The sequence below is a fragment of the Impatiens glandulifera genome, chromosome 4, assembly GCF_907164915.1.
Source record: "Impatiens glandulifera chromosome 4, dImpGla2.1, whole genome shotgun sequence".
NCBI lineage: Eukaryota > Viridiplantae > Streptophyta > Magnoliopsida > Ericales > Balsaminaceae > Impatiens > Impatiens glandulifera.
In genome coordinates this window covers 51,941,509-51,960,506 of record NC_061865.1, presented here as the reverse complement: position 1 = coordinate 51,960,506, position 18,998 = coordinate 51,941,509, and the positions used below count along the sequence as shown (strand labels likewise).

The 18,998-nt window shown below is 27.9% G+C and overlaps 4 protein-coding genes across 5 annotated transcripts; 2 read left to right on the top strand and 2 right to left on the bottom strand.

Annotated features, from left to right (window-relative positions):
• Positions 1 to 2,503: 2,503 nt before the first annotated feature.
• LOC124936859 (DNA-directed RNA polymerases I and III subunit RPAC2) lies at positions 2,504 to 4,070 on the top strand. 2 transcript variants are annotated; one of them, XM_047477381.1, is made up of 4 exons: positions 2,504 to 2,634; positions 3,057 to 3,159; positions 3,408 to 3,484; positions 3,800 to 4,070. In XM_047477381.1, exons 2-4 carry the CDS (start codon positions 3,059 to 3,061, stop codon positions 3,940 to 3,942), a joined length of 321 nt encoding a protein of 106 aa, XP_047333337.1. In that variant the 5' UTR covers positions 2,504 to 2,634; positions 3,057 to 3,058; the 3' UTR covers positions 3,943 to 4,070. The 2 variants fall into 2 exon arrangements, with proteins under 2 accessions (XP_047333337.1, XP_047333338.1); XM_047477382.1 differs by having other exon boundaries at positions 2,537 to 2,634; positions 3,042 to 3,159.
• A 3,596-nt stretch (positions 4,071 to 7,666) lies between these two features.
• LOC124936804 lies at positions 7,667 to 8,099 on the top strand. Its single transcript, XM_047477330.1, has one exon. It carries the CDS (start codon positions 7,704 to 7,706, stop codon positions 7,974 to 7,976), a length of 273 nt encoding a protein of 90 aa, XP_047333286.1. The 5' UTR covers positions 7,667 to 7,703; the 3' UTR covers positions 7,977 to 8,099.
• Positions 8,100 to 8,799: 700 nt separating this feature from the next.
• LOC124936072 (actin-histidine N-methyltransferase) lies at positions 8,800 to 11,503 on the bottom strand. Its single transcript, XM_047476529.1, has 5 exons — positions 11,064 to 11,503; positions 10,679 to 10,845; positions 10,309 to 10,608; positions 9,491 to 9,754; positions 8,800 to 9,421 (listed from the first exon to the last, which is right to left on the bottom strand). Exons 1-5 carry the CDS (start codon positions 11,446 to 11,448, stop codon positions 9,044 to 9,046), a joined length of 1,494 nt encoding a protein of 497 aa, XP_047332485.1. The 5' UTR covers positions 11,449 to 11,503; the 3' UTR covers positions 8,800 to 9,043.
• A 5,512-nt stretch (positions 11,504 to 17,015) lies between these two features.
• LOC124936016 (probable calcium-binding protein CML25) lies at positions 17,016 to 17,783 on the bottom strand. Its single transcript, XM_047476466.1, has one exon. It carries the CDS (start codon positions 17,662 to 17,664, stop codon positions 17,044 to 17,046), a length of 621 nt encoding a protein of 206 aa, XP_047332422.1. The 5' UTR covers positions 17,665 to 17,783; the 3' UTR covers positions 17,016 to 17,043.
• Between the last annotated feature and the right edge of the window lie 1,215 nt (positions 17,784 to 18,998).

The window sequence follows — 18,998 nt, the reverse complement described above, 5'->3', positions numbered from 1 at the left end:
AATTTATCTCTTAATTTATTTTTTAATATAATATAAATATTATCTCCTCTCATTTAATTCTCAATATAACATTTATAAATACATATTTATAAATTATTTTTTAATTAAAAAAAATCATGATAAACAAGGGTGATGTAAAAAGAGAATGATGGATGTTGAGTAATTTATATTTAAACTTTGTATATTTTTTTCATTTAATTTGTTAGATATGTAAAAAAACAAAATTATTGTAGAGTTACAATAAAACTGATATCGTTCATTTCTATATTTTTGTAGTTCGACGACCATAAAACTGCTCTAACCACCCGAGCCCTTCTATATTTTTGTAGTTCGACGACCATAAAACTGCTCCAACCACCCGAGCCCTTCTATTGAGACCATAAATATTAATGACCAAGAAGAAGATGATAAAGATGATGACGACGACAAAAACAAAAAAATAAGTAAGTTTCTTTGCAATGTAAAACATGGTAGATGAACATTTTATGGGAGGTGCATGAGTTTGTTGTTCTATAATAAGATGTCATTTCTAAGAAAATCATTTTATTATGTATTATTATTATAATTATTTAACAAGTTTAATTGTTTATTCAGTTTTAAAAAATAATGTGTCAAATAATAAATATTATAAATATAATGATAATTTTTTTTAATAGAAAATGTATTTTATTTTTATCAATTTATTCTATTACTTAAGTTATATATATCTATATATATATAATAATGCTTAATTTTTAAAGTGTCCGGATTGCCGGGTCGAGAGCTGTGGTTAATTTGGATACTTGGGTCGGATTGTGGGTTGACCCGTTTTTAAATTTAAAACGGTTAAAAATAAAATTAAAAATGCTAGAGGTATGTTTCGAACTTGCAACCTATCAAAACAAGTACAACTCTTTAACCAACTAGGCTACAAAGATTTTATATTTTAAATTAACACCAAATTTGATAAACGCGGGACGTTTTAATATTAATATAAGTTCACATTTTTAACTAACTAATCTATATATATATAATGATGCTTAATTTTTAAAGTGTCCGGATTGCCGGGTCGAGAGCTGTGGTTAATTTGGATACTTGGGTCGGATTGTGGGTTGACCCGTTTTTAAATTTAAAATGGTTAAAAATAAAATTAAAAATGCTAGAAGTATGTTTCGAACTTGCAACCTAACAAAAACAAGTACAACTCTTTAACCAACTAGGCTACAAAGATTTTATATTTTAAATTCAACACCAAATTTGATAAACGCGGGACGTTTTAATATTAATATAAGTTCAACTTTTTAACTAACTAATCTATATATATATAATGATGCTTAATTTTTAAAGTGTCCGGATTGCCGGGTCGAGAGCTGTGGTTAATTTGGATACTTGGGTCGGATTGTGGGTTGACCCGTTTTTAAATTTAAAACGGTTAAAAATAAAATTAAAAATGCTAGAAGTATGTTTCGAACTTGCAACCTAACAAAAACAAGTACAACTCTTTAACTTTATATTTTAAATTCAACACCAAATTTGATAAACGCGGGACGTTTTAATATTAATATAAGTTTAACTTTTTAACTAACTAACTAATATATAATGATGTTGAATAAATGGATACTTGGGTCGGATTGTGGGTTGACCCACCCATAAATTTAAAACGGTTAAAAATAAAATTAAAAATGTTATCCGTAATTTTTTTTTCATGTTTTTATATATTATTATTCGTGCAAATGCACGGGCTAAATGCTAGTTATATATAAGATTACTCTACATTTGTGCATTGCGCGAATAATATATTAGTTAAAATTATAATGAAGAAATTTAACATAAATTCCTAACTAAATATAATTTAAATATATGTGTAGATTCAATTTTTTTTTGTTTTGTGTTTCAAAAAGTAAATAAAATATTAACCAAGAATAACCATCAACAGGCCCGGCCCATAGAGCCTCCCGCCTCAATGACCCAAAACTAATATGCATAGGACTATTAATAATTTAATTAGTTAATATTTACTATGAATCAATTAATATATATTTTTTAATTATATTAATATTTTAAATATATATTAGGGAAATAATTATATATATTTTTTAAAATAAAATTTATAATTATTAAAAATTAAATTATGGACCCAAATTTTTTACTTTTATCCAAACTTCTTATCACTCAATTTTAATTTTTTTAATCTTGACAAAAAAAAATTGTTTAAAAATATATTTATTAGTGATCTCACCTCAATCATAAAATTAATTATTTACAATTTCATACAATTAATTAAAACTAATTATTTACAATTTCATACGATTAAATAAAACTAAAATTATATTATTCTATCTAAATACAAAAAGATTAATAACAAGGCCTTGTATTTGCAAATAGGCTTTAGTATTAAAGAAGCCTAATCGAGGCCCGTCTTCATCCTGGGCTGGGCCTTTGAATTGAAAAAATAGGAAAACAGAATAAATAAAAAGGAAAAGGATATGCAAACCAAACAAGCCCTTAGACTGCCTATATATATGAAGAACTGAAGACAGAAAGAAGGAAGCCGAAAAATCGAGAAAAATCTGAATCATCTTCTTCTCCGTTCAAACCCTAGAGAGTTCAAATTACCCGCGCTAAGCAGAAGATTCGATTTCATCTCGGTATTAGGTATTATTCTTCATATATTTGTAACAGGCTTGAGATCTCTTCATTTGTAAAGCAATTATCAATGTCTGTACACAATATGTGATAATTTCTTTGAAGAAATTGCATTATTCTACTTAGATTAACCTTTAATATCAATGTAGAAAACTTGGGTTTCTTTTGTTTCAATTGATTTTGTTGAATAAACTTCTATATCTCTAAATCCAGAGATAAAGTCAGCAGCTTTATACTGGGGAAACCTGTATCTTCCTATTTTACAACATGAAGCAAAAGTTTGACAATCTGTCATGGTTTTTGTTAGCTTGTTTTCTTATTTGAATGACAGATCTTCTGGTTTAGTTTTGTATTTTGATGACTAGTTGTGCTTATTTGATGCTTAGACATTGCATAAAAATCTCTTATTTTTTCAGAATTGAATCTTGCAGTAATGGAACACGGATCACTTCAGGACCCCAGTTCATCAACATTCTCAATAACTAATGAGGATCATACTCTAGCTAACTCTGTTAGATTTACACTCAATCAAGAGTAAGTGGTCTTTTCATTCTATTTGAACAATTGAAAATCGGTGTATGCAGTTCGAATGAAAGATTTTAGCTAGAAAGGTATGAACATTAGCTAAAATAACATGATGAACTAGTTACCCTTTGCTAGATAGGCATGTTTTCTTTCTTCCAATTTTTCCTTTTATCCTATTTATCTGCCAACTCCAAAGTGCTATATTGATTTTGATGCTGGTTTTGTTAAATCAATCTAAACTTCTTGTGGTGTTGCAGCCCGAGGGTGGTTTCTTGTGGGTACAGCATGCCGCATCCATCTGAAGCTCGAGTAAATATGAGGGTCCAGACAACTGGTAAGTCGGGTTGTCTTTTATCTAAAATCTAATATACATGATTCAAAATAAATAAATCCTATATGTTTCTGATCACAACTTGAAACAAACACTAAACAAAGCATAGAAATTTATTCAATGTTCCATTCCATTCTTTGCAAATGAGTTATTACTTCTTAAGAGAAGTGAAAGTCTTGATTTTCGAGTGATGACACATATCCTCTATCTTTTCGATCATGGGTCTATTTGAAAACACTTTTATACGAAGATCCAAATATGCATCAAGACGAAGAGGAATCACCAATAAATTTTTGGATGATCTTTTTGTTATTGTAGGTGATCCTGCAAGTGAGGTGTTGAAAGATGCATGTCAAGAATTGATGTTGACTTGTAAACATATTAATAGTGTCTTTGAACAGGCTGTCTCAGATTTCAAAGCTTCTCAGGCTCTTAAATCCATGGAAATCAAGGATGAATAGAAACTGTCTTTTATTTATTTTTTAGTTTTGATGATTTGAATCAGATTTCTTTGGCTGGTTATTTATTATATAGAATTCTGAACATGGTCTCAAATTTTGAATTATTTGCTAAATTATTATTGGATCTTCTTTTACACTTTTCATCTTTTTTAAACTAACATGTGAATGTTGATCTGATTTTTTAGTTATTTTTTTTATTCAGATTCTTGTAACTAAGGGTGTTATTCAATTTTTATAATAATTAGATCTACAATTTGGTTTTATACAAAATTGATATTGATAATCAATTTACACAAAACTTATGTTAGATTAAGTAGTTATTATAAGATAGATTTATTTAACATTAAGAACACCATTTGTATGTCAATATTGAAACAAATTTAGATTAGTTAAAAAAATTCTATTAAAACGACGTTAAATAAAATATTATACTAAATAAAATATTATACGTGAAGGGCAGGTCTGTTTTTTTTTTTTTCATTTTTTGCATTGGAGATAAAAGCAAAAAGAGGGCAGTGCCCTTTATGTCGGTCATGCACTCCTATGACATTTTCATAATTATATAATATATTCTATAATATAGGAATATTGGTTATATATTTAATTATAATATTTTTTTATTTTTAATTAACATTATAATAACATTAAATAAATATATATTCTAAAAATTTTACTATAATATAGGAATATTAATTATATATTAAATTATAATATAATATAGTAATATTAGTTATTTATTCTCAAATTTATTTTAAATTATAAAAATATTTTATATTTCAATTCATTTAATATTAGTTATATATATATTTAATTAATAAATATATATTTCAAATAAATTAATATATTTTTTTATTAATTATATTATCATGTTTTAAGGGTGAAATTATCAAATTTTTCTATAATATATATAATATAGGAATATTACTTATATATTTAATTAATAAATATATATTTTAAATAAATTAATATATTTTTTTATTAATTATATTAACACGTTTTAAGGATTTAAATTAACAAATTTTTCTATCTAGTATATAGGAATATTAGTTATAATAGTATAAATTAGTTATTTATTTAAAATATTATAAATAAAATTTATTTTTAAATTATTTAGATAAGAGGGCGGGAGGAAGTATTGGTGAGTGCTGAGATGAATATAGATTTGACAAAATAAGAGGGCAAATGTCTTAAATTATGCGATGCTGATGCTCTAAGTCAAGCCACTCAACTTTAGTTTAACTTTGACCAAGTTCGAACTTGAGCTGACTCGTTTCTCGACTCGAAAAGCTGGAACTAGACTTAAATTTTTAAGTTCGAGTTCAAACTTAAATCAAAAAAATATTTTAAAAAAAAATATAAAACTTAAATACAGATTCAACATTTAAATAAAGATGTGGGCACTTATAGATTTTGAAGAGTCTTTTATAAATAATATTTGTTTTAAATTTTAATATTAAAATAATAAATAAATATATATATATATATATATATATTATAAGACTCGAAAAAACTCGATAAATTATCAAACAAATATTATATGAAGTCGAACTCGAATATTAATCAATCGAACCGATTCGAACTTAATCAAAGTCAACCTCTTTCACTTTCACCAAAGGATTCATTTGCCACCTTAGTTATAGCTTATATATATCATTTAGGTTAAGTCCGTTTAATAAAAAAAAAAATTAATTTATCCTACTTTTATTCCCTATTTCCATGTCATCTATTATTTTTGTTTTTAAACTAACTTATCTAACTAAATTTAGAAAGAAAAAAATATACTTAGAATAAGTGTATGAGAATTGAGCAGTTGGGGTTCAGCCACCGATATCGGCGCGGGAGACAGGGAAAAAGAGAAGGGTCGGGTCAGTCTATTCAGTCTTATTAGTCCTAAGAGTTCCATTTTTTTTATTATCTCTAAAATGGAAAGATGTGAATGATTAATCATAGAACTCTTTAGAAAACTTAACAAAAGAAAATTATTGATAAAATGATAACTTTTTTTATTTTAGATTTATATTTTATTTTTGTTTGAGATTATTGTGTGAGATGTATTTTTTAATTTACCAAGGACTAACTCTAAATTTGCAATAATGGAAAATAATTTAAGTATCAAGAGTCTGACTTAAAATTAAAATTTTCGAGAGTTTGATTTATATATATAATCCCACCAAGATAATTCGATGTAAGAGTCGGTTAAGAAAACCAAAATGTCATGAGTTCGATTCCATTTGGAGACGCATTGAGTAGAGCCGTCAAATTTGAGTTATTTTGTTAAATTATTTAGTCAATTAATGTGTAATGATAGACAAAACTTTTTTTGGTGTGTATTATGACTATTTAATCATGTTCTTAAACTCTTATTTTTTAGAACTATTAATGATTTTTATTTATAGTGAGACAACCCGCGGGCGGGCCCGCCAAATCCGTCTAACCCGCAACCCACATTGGGTTGGGTTGGAGATTTTCCGCCCGCCGGGATGGTGAGTCGGACCGCCGTCGACCCGTTAAGCGATGAGTTTTGATGGGTAGGTCCGCCCCTCCATGGGTTGACCCGTCTGACCGCTCTAGTTTTGAGTTTAAACGGGGAACCATGGCGGTGAGGTATCATGCTAGTTTTCCGTTAGTTATATATATAAACTATTTTCTTTTATACAAAAAAAAAAATCATTTAATTTAATAAGAGTTATATATATAAAAAAAAATAATTAATTAATAATACAGAATAAGAAGTAAAAAAAAAAAATATATATATATATATATCAAATTATTTATTTTCATAATATATATTTATTTAGAATATACACTTAGTAATTAAAGTCTTTAACCATCTTCATTAAGTGATCAAAATTCTCAAATTATGTGTCTGATAATGCTTTGAGATTGTTTTGGTACTTAAATATATAGACGTTTTTATATATATAAATAATTAATACAAAATAAAATTATTTTTTTATGATAATATATATCCTTATTTAGACTATACACTTAAAGGCAGGCAATTATAATATAACTAATATTTATACCTAAAAAAACAGGCCATTTATAGATGGGGTAGGAATTATCCGTCAGTCAACCTCAACGTGTTAAATGTTCTTCCAATTAGGATATTCCTATATATGCTTATTATTCATCTTGTATTTGACCAAACAAGAAACTAGTCAAACCAAGTTAACTTATTTCTTTATTTTTACATTTCTTTAAGATTAAACTCATTTTTTTTTTTAATTTAATATAATAGAATATCATAATAAACACTCATGTGAATCTATGTATAGAATAAAACAGTGTGTTTCAAAATAAAATCAATTTAAAGTTCTTACTACTATAAAATAAAAAGACCATCCTTTTCCAAAAAGATAAAATGGTGACCAAGATCTCACCAACCTAAGCCTGGTTTGTTTGATAGAGAATTATCATAAAATTAATTTTCTCATTTTCTTATTTAAAATTTTAAAAATATTTCCTAATCTTAAAAAAAAAAAATAAACCTAGGAATGTATATGTGGCAATATATCATAGGTAGTAATAAAAGAAGATTCACACGGACACGTCACGTAAGGGCTAACCAATCAGAAATTGCCAAAGAAGCACCAACAGAAACGGTTTTTTTCTTTAATGATTCGGTCCGGTCTAAACACAACGTCTCCAACTTGTATCCAAATTTGATTTCTCACTATAAATACATCATCATCTCTCTCAAAAAGATGGAAACCATATAATAAGATTATAAACATAGAGAGAGAAAGAGGTGATCAATAATGGAGGAAGCAAAACATACAACCGCCGCCGCCGCCGTCGCCGGCAACAACGACATTAAGAACAGCAATAAGGAGAAGAAAGAAGAAAGGTACATGGGTATTGCAATAATCCATAGTCAAGTGAGAAAGATTAAACAAGAAATTGAAGAGATTGATTCTTATCAACAGCCGCCGGAGATTAGCCGGAGGATCAACCCTCGCCGGAGACAACAACGGTCTCGATCACCTTTAGGACTCACAGCCAGACCTATTATTACAGTCGGTAACATGTAGTAGTAGTAGTAACTAATTCATAAGAAAGAGATGAGTTCATCAATGGAATCTCCATCTTTATTTACCTTCTTCTTCTTTGTAACTTTACAGACATGTTTATGCATAACATGATGAACTTCTCTTTTTCTTTTATCTTCTTCCTCACAAAATCTTAGATTTTCTTTTTTTCAATCTTTGATCCATGACCCCAACTCTTGAATAAGGGTGTTCTTAATGAGACTCGAATTAGGGTATTCTTAATGGACTCGAATAGAGTGACTGAAAATCGAACCTTAGACAATTGTTCTATTCTAAATTCAAATCCGAGCCAAACTAAGTTCAAATTCATCTCTTATAGTGGCAACAAAAGTTGGATATTCCCGGCCTATCCCTGAGATTTTGAGTTCGAGTCGGTTAGACGACAACAACATGTTAAGTGTGTTCTGATTTGGATTTCCAACCGTCTGCGCTGTTAAGTGTGTTTACAGAGTATCCAACCGTCTGCGCTGTTAAGTGTGTTTACAGAGTATTTGCTTAAGCATTCCGAATGAAATTTGGAACAAAGATTAAAAAAAAAAGGGTTCAAACTCTAGATGAAATTGTGTTTCCCAAATGAATTAATATATCATAATAATCTTTCTTTAACCACAATTTACAATCAAATTGTAGCTTGAATTGAAATCAAATATATTCTAATGTTTTTGAGCCCTAAATCATATGAATAAAGAATCAATTATTGTGATTAATGGATCAACTAATAAATTATCTCAAATGGGTAATGGGGAAGAAGGAAAAAAACAATAAAGTACATCATTCCATAGTCTAATGCAAATAGTTGAAAACATGTTAAACACATCAATTATTTTAAGGCAATGATAAATAAAAGACAATAGTTATACCAATACCACCTTCAGAAAGACTAAAAACTACAAAATTATGTAATTTTCCTTCAAAAAGACAATACTTCTATTAAAATCAATCCTAAGCTTCATAAGCATGCAATAATTGTAGAACCAATAATGTTTACTTCCCATTTACCCAACAAATGGGTTCAAACTTTTATTTTTTGTTGCAGAAATCTTTCTGACTTATGAATTGGCAGAAGAATTATCGGGTAAGAGTGACTTCACCTTTCTCGTGAGATCTCTCATCACGTTTATTATCACAGACTTCTTTTCAATTCTGAACCGAAGAGCCAACTCTGTTGAACTAGACACCCCATTCTTCTTCAACAACGATTCATCCTCCGTTAACTTGGTCGGAAAATGCCCAAGCGCAATCACACACAAAGCAATCATGGTTCTCAAAACAGCTATCTCGGTTTCTTTTCCTAAAGGAGCTTCAACTGATAACGACATTAATGTATCTAATTCAATCTTCTTAGCAGTTTCCTCATCATTAGCTAGGAATACCCTTAGAGCAGCCAATAGACGACCTTCTACCATATCTCGACCACCAATTGTTACCTGATTGTGAGAAAACGTGTTCAGTCAACCAAAAAAAACAATTTAAAAAAAATATGATTATGACAGGACCTTGAGAAGTGATGTTTCTCCTGTTAAATTGAGCTGAGACAAAATATGATGTTGATATGGTGTTGGCGAAGAGAAATTTGGTGAAGAAACACCGGCAGCCATACTTGCAGCATCGAGAAGACCTCCGTTGTACTTGAGTTCGATACAGTCGTAGGGATTCGATGTTATGACGAAACCGTAATCTAAAAGGAAAAGATCGTTGTTCAAACAACCATAGTTGAGTAACAACGGTTCATCTCGTTGAATCTTCATCTCTGCTACAACCTGTGTAGGACAAGAATCTGTAATCTATGGCATTGGTTGATATGTGGGGTATTGAGATTAATTACAAATCACCCACTCATTCAATCAACTAATCAATCATATTTTTTTGTATCATCAACTAAAATAACACATTTTTATTTTTACAAAAATTATTTGTACAAGAATTTTATCAAAATGACAATAAAAATCTCGTCTTTTGAAAATCATGGTTTATTCCCTAGAAGAAGCTACCACAACCCCCACAACATGGCCCTCCACCTCCAACAAAGCGTTTTTAGTGGTAATCGAATCTGAGGTCTATTAGGCAATACTCTTTTAACTTTTCACCTTCACAATTTTTAAAAGTGATGGTCACAAAATACCACTTTCCAGAAAAGCCCTAATGTTTTTCACCCAAATAACCTCATTTTCCATATCAGGATAACCTACAACACCCAAAGTTATTTTGAAATAACCACTTGGTTATTCAAGTAACCTAATAGATCAAACAAGGCTTAACATTGTTTAGAAAGATTGTAAAAAGGGGAGAGATGACAGAGATAACCGGTTCTTGCCTTAACTAACATCCCTTTATCTCCTCCGGATAGTTCCTGAACAATATTGGCATTTGGATTGAAACTGTGGTTACACATATCAACAAGTGGAAGCATCATCGGGAGATTGACACGATTCCCATCACTGAGTTTCTCACCATACAAGCGAAACGCCCTTGACGAAACTGCAGACATTGCCCAACCTAAAGAAGAAGCATCTACATCTTGTCCACCAAAAGGATGTTCATCTAATTCAACATCTTCAAGCATTTGTCTAACAGATTTATCAAATTCAAGAAGAAATCTGCATCTTTTATTTACCTGATTATGGAAAACAGATGATGAATTTCAATCTAAACATAAGGAATCCCAATTTGAAGAATGAAAATACCTGATGAAGAAGGGGAGCATACTGCAAATTCTTTATGTCTTCACCAGAAAAGAAAATGGGGACAGTGTAGGTATCAGGAAGATTGCTGATATATGGCCACCAAAATGAACCCTTTTTAGCTCTTTCTTGAAGTAGTTTCAGTCCCAGTCTCATTGCCCATAACTCCTCTGTCAAAGGCTCTCAAGTGTCCATTTTACTCCTTATATTTGATAATTTAAACAAGTCCAGTTTAAAGAAAATTGAGTCACTTAAGTATACGGCAGTGTATATAGAAGATAAAACCTAATACACTAACATCATCATCATGAACAATCGGATAAATCAAAATCAAAATCAAAATCAATCACAAAGTGGCGATTAAAAGCAATGAAGTAGAGATATATACCAGGGACTTGGCGTGATAAGTTAACCAGAACAGAGTAAGAAGCAGCATTATCGCCACGGTCAGAATCAAATCTCAAGGGTACATGAGGAGGGAGAGAAATTAGGTCAGACCCTTTGGGGATTTCTTCTGAGGCCACCAATCCGAAACCGTGAGGGTCTGTTTGAGCAATTTTGATGGAAGGATGAACGAATCCTCCCTCTCTTTTGACCCATTTGATAAGGTCAGGCGGCTGAGGAACCAGACGACCAGAAGAGAAGGCGGAGACCGCGGAGGTGGCGGCGCAAGTGAGAAGTCGGCGGTGTGTTATACATGTGGTTGAGGTAAGCAAATGCAGGTCTCTGATCGCCATTGTCACCATCGCCTTGCTTGAACTTGAGCTCATCATCGTCTTCCTTCTTCTTACAGTTACAGCTCCATTAGCGAGAAAAAGGATAACAAAGGGATTGGATTTGATTTATTTTAACATAAAATTCATTTAAATAATTTACCCATACAATATGTAATTCTTTTTGCCAAGTTTATTTATTTATTGATTTGGTAATTCTTTATATTTATCTTTATACATTAGGAATGTTACGTTATTTTTTTTTTTTTTTTTTTTTTTTTTAGATCTTGCTTGGGATTTTGCATTCTCATATTTGTGCAAACTAGACATTACGTGAAATAAAGATAGATTGAGAGGGTTGGAGTCGCAAAGTAATAAGATTGTGAATTCTTCGATGATGAAGATAATATATTGTTTAACAAATCATCGAAAAGAAAGAAACTTACATCGTAAGTAATATAAGTTTCCACACTAACAAAATCAGAAACCTTTGCGCGAAGAATGAATATCTAAGAGAAGATATTAAATAGTTTTTCTATCTAATACCGTTAAAACAACCTGTAGCGACTTGCCTTGATATCATATTTCTCACTTCGTTCGTCGATCAAACCCAAGGATTATCTTCTCAAAGATCACAGGGTGCTTCAGTGGCAGGATATGGGGAATAACTGTGGTCAGTGAGTCAAATAGGTCGGGAAGAAAGAGTCTGAGGTCGGGTTAGACGACATACATCTTGGTCAGTCTCACCACCACTAGAGATTAGAGATATATATAAATATAATCTTTCTTCTAAATAAAAAAAAAAATGAATTAATATTATTTAAATAACTGTATCTCAACTGTTGCCATTGAATAGTTGAGTTTGATGCTATCGTTTTCGTATATAAGAGAAAGGTTGCAAATTTTTAGTTGTAGTTTATATACGTTCATTCAATCTCGCTTCCATTCATTAGAAAGATTCTTGAATAAGAGGCTAAGAATAGTCTTTTCAGTCCTTGTATGTTATGTATGCTCCAATAAGAAAGTCTAACCGAAGTAAGGGACTTTATTTTAATTTTAGGCAAGCAAGGCGTCCTTTTTTTGTTTGACTCGCCCTTTTTTGTTTGACTTTTGCCGCAATAGAGGTCTCTGGTGGATTGTTCCCTTCATAAAAGAAGTGTGTTTCGGGTCTATTCTTTGACTCTCCTATAGAGTATATTATTTACATATTCCTACTATCATAGATATGCTAACAACAAATTACCTAGCTTAGCTAGTTGGAAGCTCCGCATCGTGAACTGCATCGACAAGGGCACCGATCTCTCTTTTATGGGCAGTTTCCTTCGGGCTTAGGAGTAGTAAATGCATGCCTTAAGGCAGCTCGTGACCGTAGCATAGTGACAGTTTTGTAAATATGAACTTGTATAAAATTGAACCATTTCGTTCTTATTGCTCTGGTTCCAATCTACATAACCTTCGGGCAGTATAAAGTATACCTCTGGAGTAGAGGCATGGTCGATGTAGTTGAACTTGTTGAGTCTGTTCAGAGGGAGCTCTCTTTCTTATATATCAATGAAAATCTTTCTATGTGTGTGGCGTAATAAAGAATGATGGCAGGCAAAAAAATAAATTTGATTGAAGCAGGCTAGGCCCAAGAAGCTTAGTTACCTCCCAAAAATGGCCGAAAGTCGTTTAAGGGCTCAGACTCTTAAAGCAATGTTGAATCCGTTAGAGACCGGGTCATGAGCTGCCTTTTGAGCCCTTCAACAAAGGATTGACTTAAGGTAAGACAACTTTAGTTTCAAATTTGAGTTTATTTGTGACCCAATGACATCAGAATATACTTGTGCTGATTGCCGAATCTAAATATGAATCTCTAATTAGTATTTGTATACCTAAATTGAACGTCGATAAAATTGTTGAAATTTGTTGCAAGCACTTAGCGTAAATGGAAGTTATGTTTGCGTTGCGTTGCTAAGTCATTTGAGAAAGTCTATGTGCTTGTGTTTAATCCTCCATCAAACAACACTCTCTTATCAATTATTTTTTATCTCATTATTATTTTCATTCCAAATCGTAGCATTTCTATCCGTATTAATTCATTATAATTGTTATTTATTCACCTATAATATGTTTGAAAAAATTTAGACATATTAAAAGAAAAGCAACGTGAACTATTTAAGTATTGTGACATAGAATTTAGAATGCTTTAAATTTGAAGTGTTTATGGTTCTTAAAAAATAATGTGACATAAAATATGTATTTTATTTTTATACGAATTTTCAGATTAGGCTATGACCATCTTTAAATCAAATTGTTACAATATTTAAATATAATTTGATATCACGGCTCTTAAAAGTGTAGTCAATTCTAGTGTTAAATTGTTTTAATTGTTTATTATTATTATAACCTTAGTCGTGCTAACTATGATTATTCTTAATTGTAACAAGGTTAAGCAAGACATTATTTAAGTTTGCATAATACATTTTGGTTTAATTAATATAAGTTTAAGCTTAAGCTTGCATAACACATTTTGATATTAATATATATAAGTTTAACCTTGAATAACACATTTTGGTTTAATTAATATAAGCTTAAGTTTGTGACCAACTTATTCAATTTGAACATTAACAACTCAAGAATTTTAATCTCAAAAGTCTATTTATTAAATAGATATAATGCATAATAACTTCACTTGCAATTTTCATATATTTTATATTTTGATTGAATTATGCATTTGTTTTGTTACTCATGTAACTTTAATAGAATATATATTGGACAATTTGTAATAATAGATGATTAGCCATGGTTTTTTCTTCAATAAAATAAGATTTTACAACCAATTTAGTGCTCATCTCAAATTAATAGAAAAACAAATCAAATCCATACTAGATTAAAAAATAGATTATTTGAGATTATATTAAATTATTATTCAGTAAATTCAAAAGATAATTTGAATTATATTAAATTTAATATCAAAGCCATCCTATATTCAAACAGATTGCTATATTCATTCTCAATTTTAAATTCAGACTATTTCAATAATAAAAAATTATTTTTTCTAAAGAAAAATACATTCCATATTACACTGATTCAATAACTATCTCATCAAAACTTAGGTCTTGTCTTTTATTTTTCAAAATAAACTTTATTTTTCTAATATTTTGAAATAATATTAAAAAGAATATAGATCAAATGAGTAAAATATGTTTAATATTTCCCATTTAATAAATAAATGAATGAAATTATTTGATTAAAAAAGTGGTTGCTGATGATGACACGTTTGTTTACTTGAATTTAATTAAAATAATCAAAATCAAGAGCTTAGGGTTTTGTCTATGCTAATTTGTTAAACTTATAGACAAATTCAGGAGAGAATAACACAATATTGTCACATCTTGTTACAATTATTTTTTGAAAATAATGTAATTAAAAAGTAAAAACAATTTTATTATTGAATTAAATAGATTTTTTTATATGAAACTAAATAAAAATATATTTTTTTTATCAATTAAAACCATACTAATGGAAAAAAAAATGTATAAAATATTTTACATTTTTTTTATTCTTAGCAAAATGAAAAGTACGAATTATCAAATAGGTTTTGTGATATTTTGTGACTAAAAAATGTAACAATGAAAGTGGCTTTTACTAAAATTTGCAAGTAAATTTAAAATAATAGTAAACTAAAATTACCTCAAATATATATTGGTATGCACATATTAATTAATATGTTTCTAACTATACTAATCATATTTTTGTGTTGTTAAAATATGTCAATATTTTATTCATATTAAATAACATAATTTTATGGAGTTAGGACGCAAAGATTAACAAAAATAAAATTGTTTGTTGAGAGTAAGAATTATAGTTAATGATGATAGTTGTTCGTATATCTAATATTTGTGAGTATTCAATTGTCATGGTCGGATATTTTAAATCGGGGTTAAATATGATAATGAGAAAAAGTTATCGGAATTAAAAACGCGCAAAATTCAAACCTAATTATATTAATATTAAAAATATATATTAGTAACGTATAAATGGTGACTTTTTACTATCCAAATAATTAGAATTATTACAATAAATATATATAATTTATTTCATTTGAATAAATAAGTAATGTTTTTATTTTTATTTTAGTATTATTAATTTTAAATTATTTATGATGTAATAAAGTTATATATTTTTTTTCAATATCTATAACCTTAACATATTTAATCAGGTAATATGTAATGATGTACACGTTGGTAATCGAATATCCGACAAATTGAAGATGGAGATACAAATAGAGATACTCGTCAAGTTCAGAATCGGATCGTAAAATAAAAATTGGATTCGGACATGAGTTCTTCACTACCAACTACGCCAACGGGTAAGATAACCGTTGTTATCCTTACTCGAGAACCATTATAAAGTATTTTAAAATACAATAAATAAATTAGATTAATCTACAAGTATTTGTCTAGAAATTTAAATTACAAAATTAATTTTATAAATTATTATAATATTATACATCCATCACAAGATTAAAACATGTCAATTAATTATCATAAAAAAATTAACATTACAAAAAAATTGTCAAATTATAATGAGAGCTGATTATAATATTTTAAAATAAAAAATAATTTTTTTTATCAACCTTGATACTATTTGGGCAATTTCTTTTAAAATTTATTTAAAAAATATATATTTTTAAATATCTTATTAAAATATTCATTTAGATAGAATAATATTTTTATGTATATATTAATCAATTTAATATTTATTTTTGTTTTCAAACCGTCCATTATATATAATTTAAAATAATTAAGTTTATTATTAAATAAAATTCTAATATTTATAATATATTAATACTTAAATATAAAAAGAGTATTTCTCACATTTATATTTAAAAAAATATATATATATATATATATAAATTGAGATTGCGTCATCACGTTTAACAAAAATATATATTTTAAAATTATTTTTATTGTAAAATTTTAATAATTATCATAAATTATAAAAACTTTAAATATTAGATTAATGAAACCTTTATAAGTACTATAAAAATATTTTTTTTTATGTTTAAGTTGAATTAAAAAAATATAATAGTTCTATATTATAACTTAATAAAATTAATTAAATATATTATTTTACTCGGCCAATTGTGTATCCCCTTAAGGAATTGATTAATGAATATAAAAATTATTTTCTAAATTAAAAATCTTTATTATTATAATTTTTAAGAATCATAAACATTATTATCAAGATGTTGACTTATAAAATTTTTTTTTATTATAAATTTTAAATATATCAAAATATTATAACAACTAAAAACTTAAAACAAGATTTATTTATTAAAAACCCTATAAATATCTTAAATAAATCAACATCAAATTTAATATTGGTCAACAAAAGGGAATTGGAGTTTTGTGGTAAACAACATATATGCCTTTTTTCTTGGAAAGTGGGGAGCATAATAAAATAATAATTCAATCAAAATAATAATTTCAATCAATTTAAGAAAAAAGATTTTCATTTCCCAAATATTTAATAGTCTTTTTCTCTAATGAATTTCAATCAATTTAAAGCAAAAGATAATATCTATAAACCAAATAAGAAAATTCATTTACTTGGTTTTTTTTTCTTCTGTTCTTCATCAATTCATCATCTTCTTCATCATCATCTTCTTCAATGATCTTTAGGTTTAGGCAGTTCCATTGCACTGAATAACGATCCTTTAGTCATCATAACCTTGAATTCTTCAAAATCAATCATACCATCACCATCACAATCAACGCCGCTGATCATTTTCCTACATTCAGATATCGAACATTCCTCCCCCAAGCTTTTCAACACATTCTGTAATTCATCAGCAGAGATCGAACCGTTTTTATCAATATCAAATACAGAAAACGCTTCACGAAGATTCTCAAGGATCTCATCAGAATCGATATCTTTCGTATTCAATTGAATGAATTCATCCAGATCGATGAATCCATCGCCATCTGAATCAACCTCACGAATCATCTTATGCAGTTCTTCTTCCGTCGCGTTATGACCTAAACTTCCGAGAATCGATCCGAGTTCTGAGGATGAGATCTTACCGTCGCCATTTACATCGAATTTGTTGAATACTTGTTTCAATTCTTCCTCGATCTGTGCACGGGAGCTCATTGATGATGATCTTGACGGAGAAACCGATGAACCGTTGCCGGAAGAATCCCCGCCTCCGGTTCCAGTGCCGGCGCCGGCACCGGCAACGCCGCGACGTATCTTCTTCTTAAACTTGAATAGAGATTTGAGCCCCATAGTTTGTTGTTGAAATGAAGGAAGAAGATGAAATCAGATCTTGTGATAGGGAAGAAGAATGATGATGAATTTCTCTCTCTATATTTCTCTCTCTCTTAAATTCAGGGTTTCGTACATGTACCTTTGGATGGTTGTGGCTAGAATAATTATAATAATATATAATATTTTCTCCGGTTATTAAGGTATGATAATAATAATAAGTATTTTATTTTCATTTATGACTTTTATTAATATTATTTTTAATTAATAAAAAGATTAATAACTTATTAGTTAATATATAAACTATATTTAAATATTTATTTAATAAATTAAGTAATATATTACCTTATTTGAATAAGAAATAAGGATAAGTATTAAATGAAAGTTATTTTTCATGATAATTTCATTAATCATGTTCTAAATTATTGAGATATAAGTTTGTTTAGAATATTATTCTTCTAATATATTTTAATTAAATAAAATAAGTATTAAATATATATTTATTTAATAAAAAATATATTAATAAATCTAATTTAGACGTATATATATATATATATATATATATATATATTTACTTATTATTATATTATTATGGTGTTAATTTATTTATATATATTAATATTTATCTTTAATATTTTTTTTCCTCAATATGGTCATAAATTTATTTTATAAAAAATAATCAAAATAAACAAAAAAAAATCCCTATGTTTATATAATTTAGTCATAATTTCTTATTTTTAAATGAGATAGTAGTGTATATGTCTAAATGCAATTTATTCCAAAAGCAAATATTAAGACTGTTTTACTTTATTATAGTATATAATTTAATTAATTCTTTGATTTTTTTTATGTCTAGTTTTGCTTCAAATATGATGGTAAAATGGGAATAAACAAATTTTGACTGCAAAAATCCTAATGCAACCGGATTGTTTGATTTTATTACGATGGTTAAACTTAATTATTGATAATAAATAAAAATTGAAATAGTAAAATACATATATTTCATAATATTTATGACAATTAATTATTTAATTTGAATAAAAATATATTTTAATATTTTAGTATAATTATAATAAATTAAATATTTAAAATGTGAATTATAAATTATTCATTAATAAAAATATTTGAACTATGAAATTAGTAAAATTTTCACGTATCTCATAATTATAATATACTATGAATCAAACTCTTAACTATAACTAAGATAATTATAATTAGTGTTACTAAGAAGGTTCATTTTGAGTAACTTTTCTAAGTTTAATCAGTAGTTGACCATAATGGTATTTATGTTCATCCTCATTTAAATATTACTTAACATAATTAAATATATAATATTTTTAATATAATTATTTATA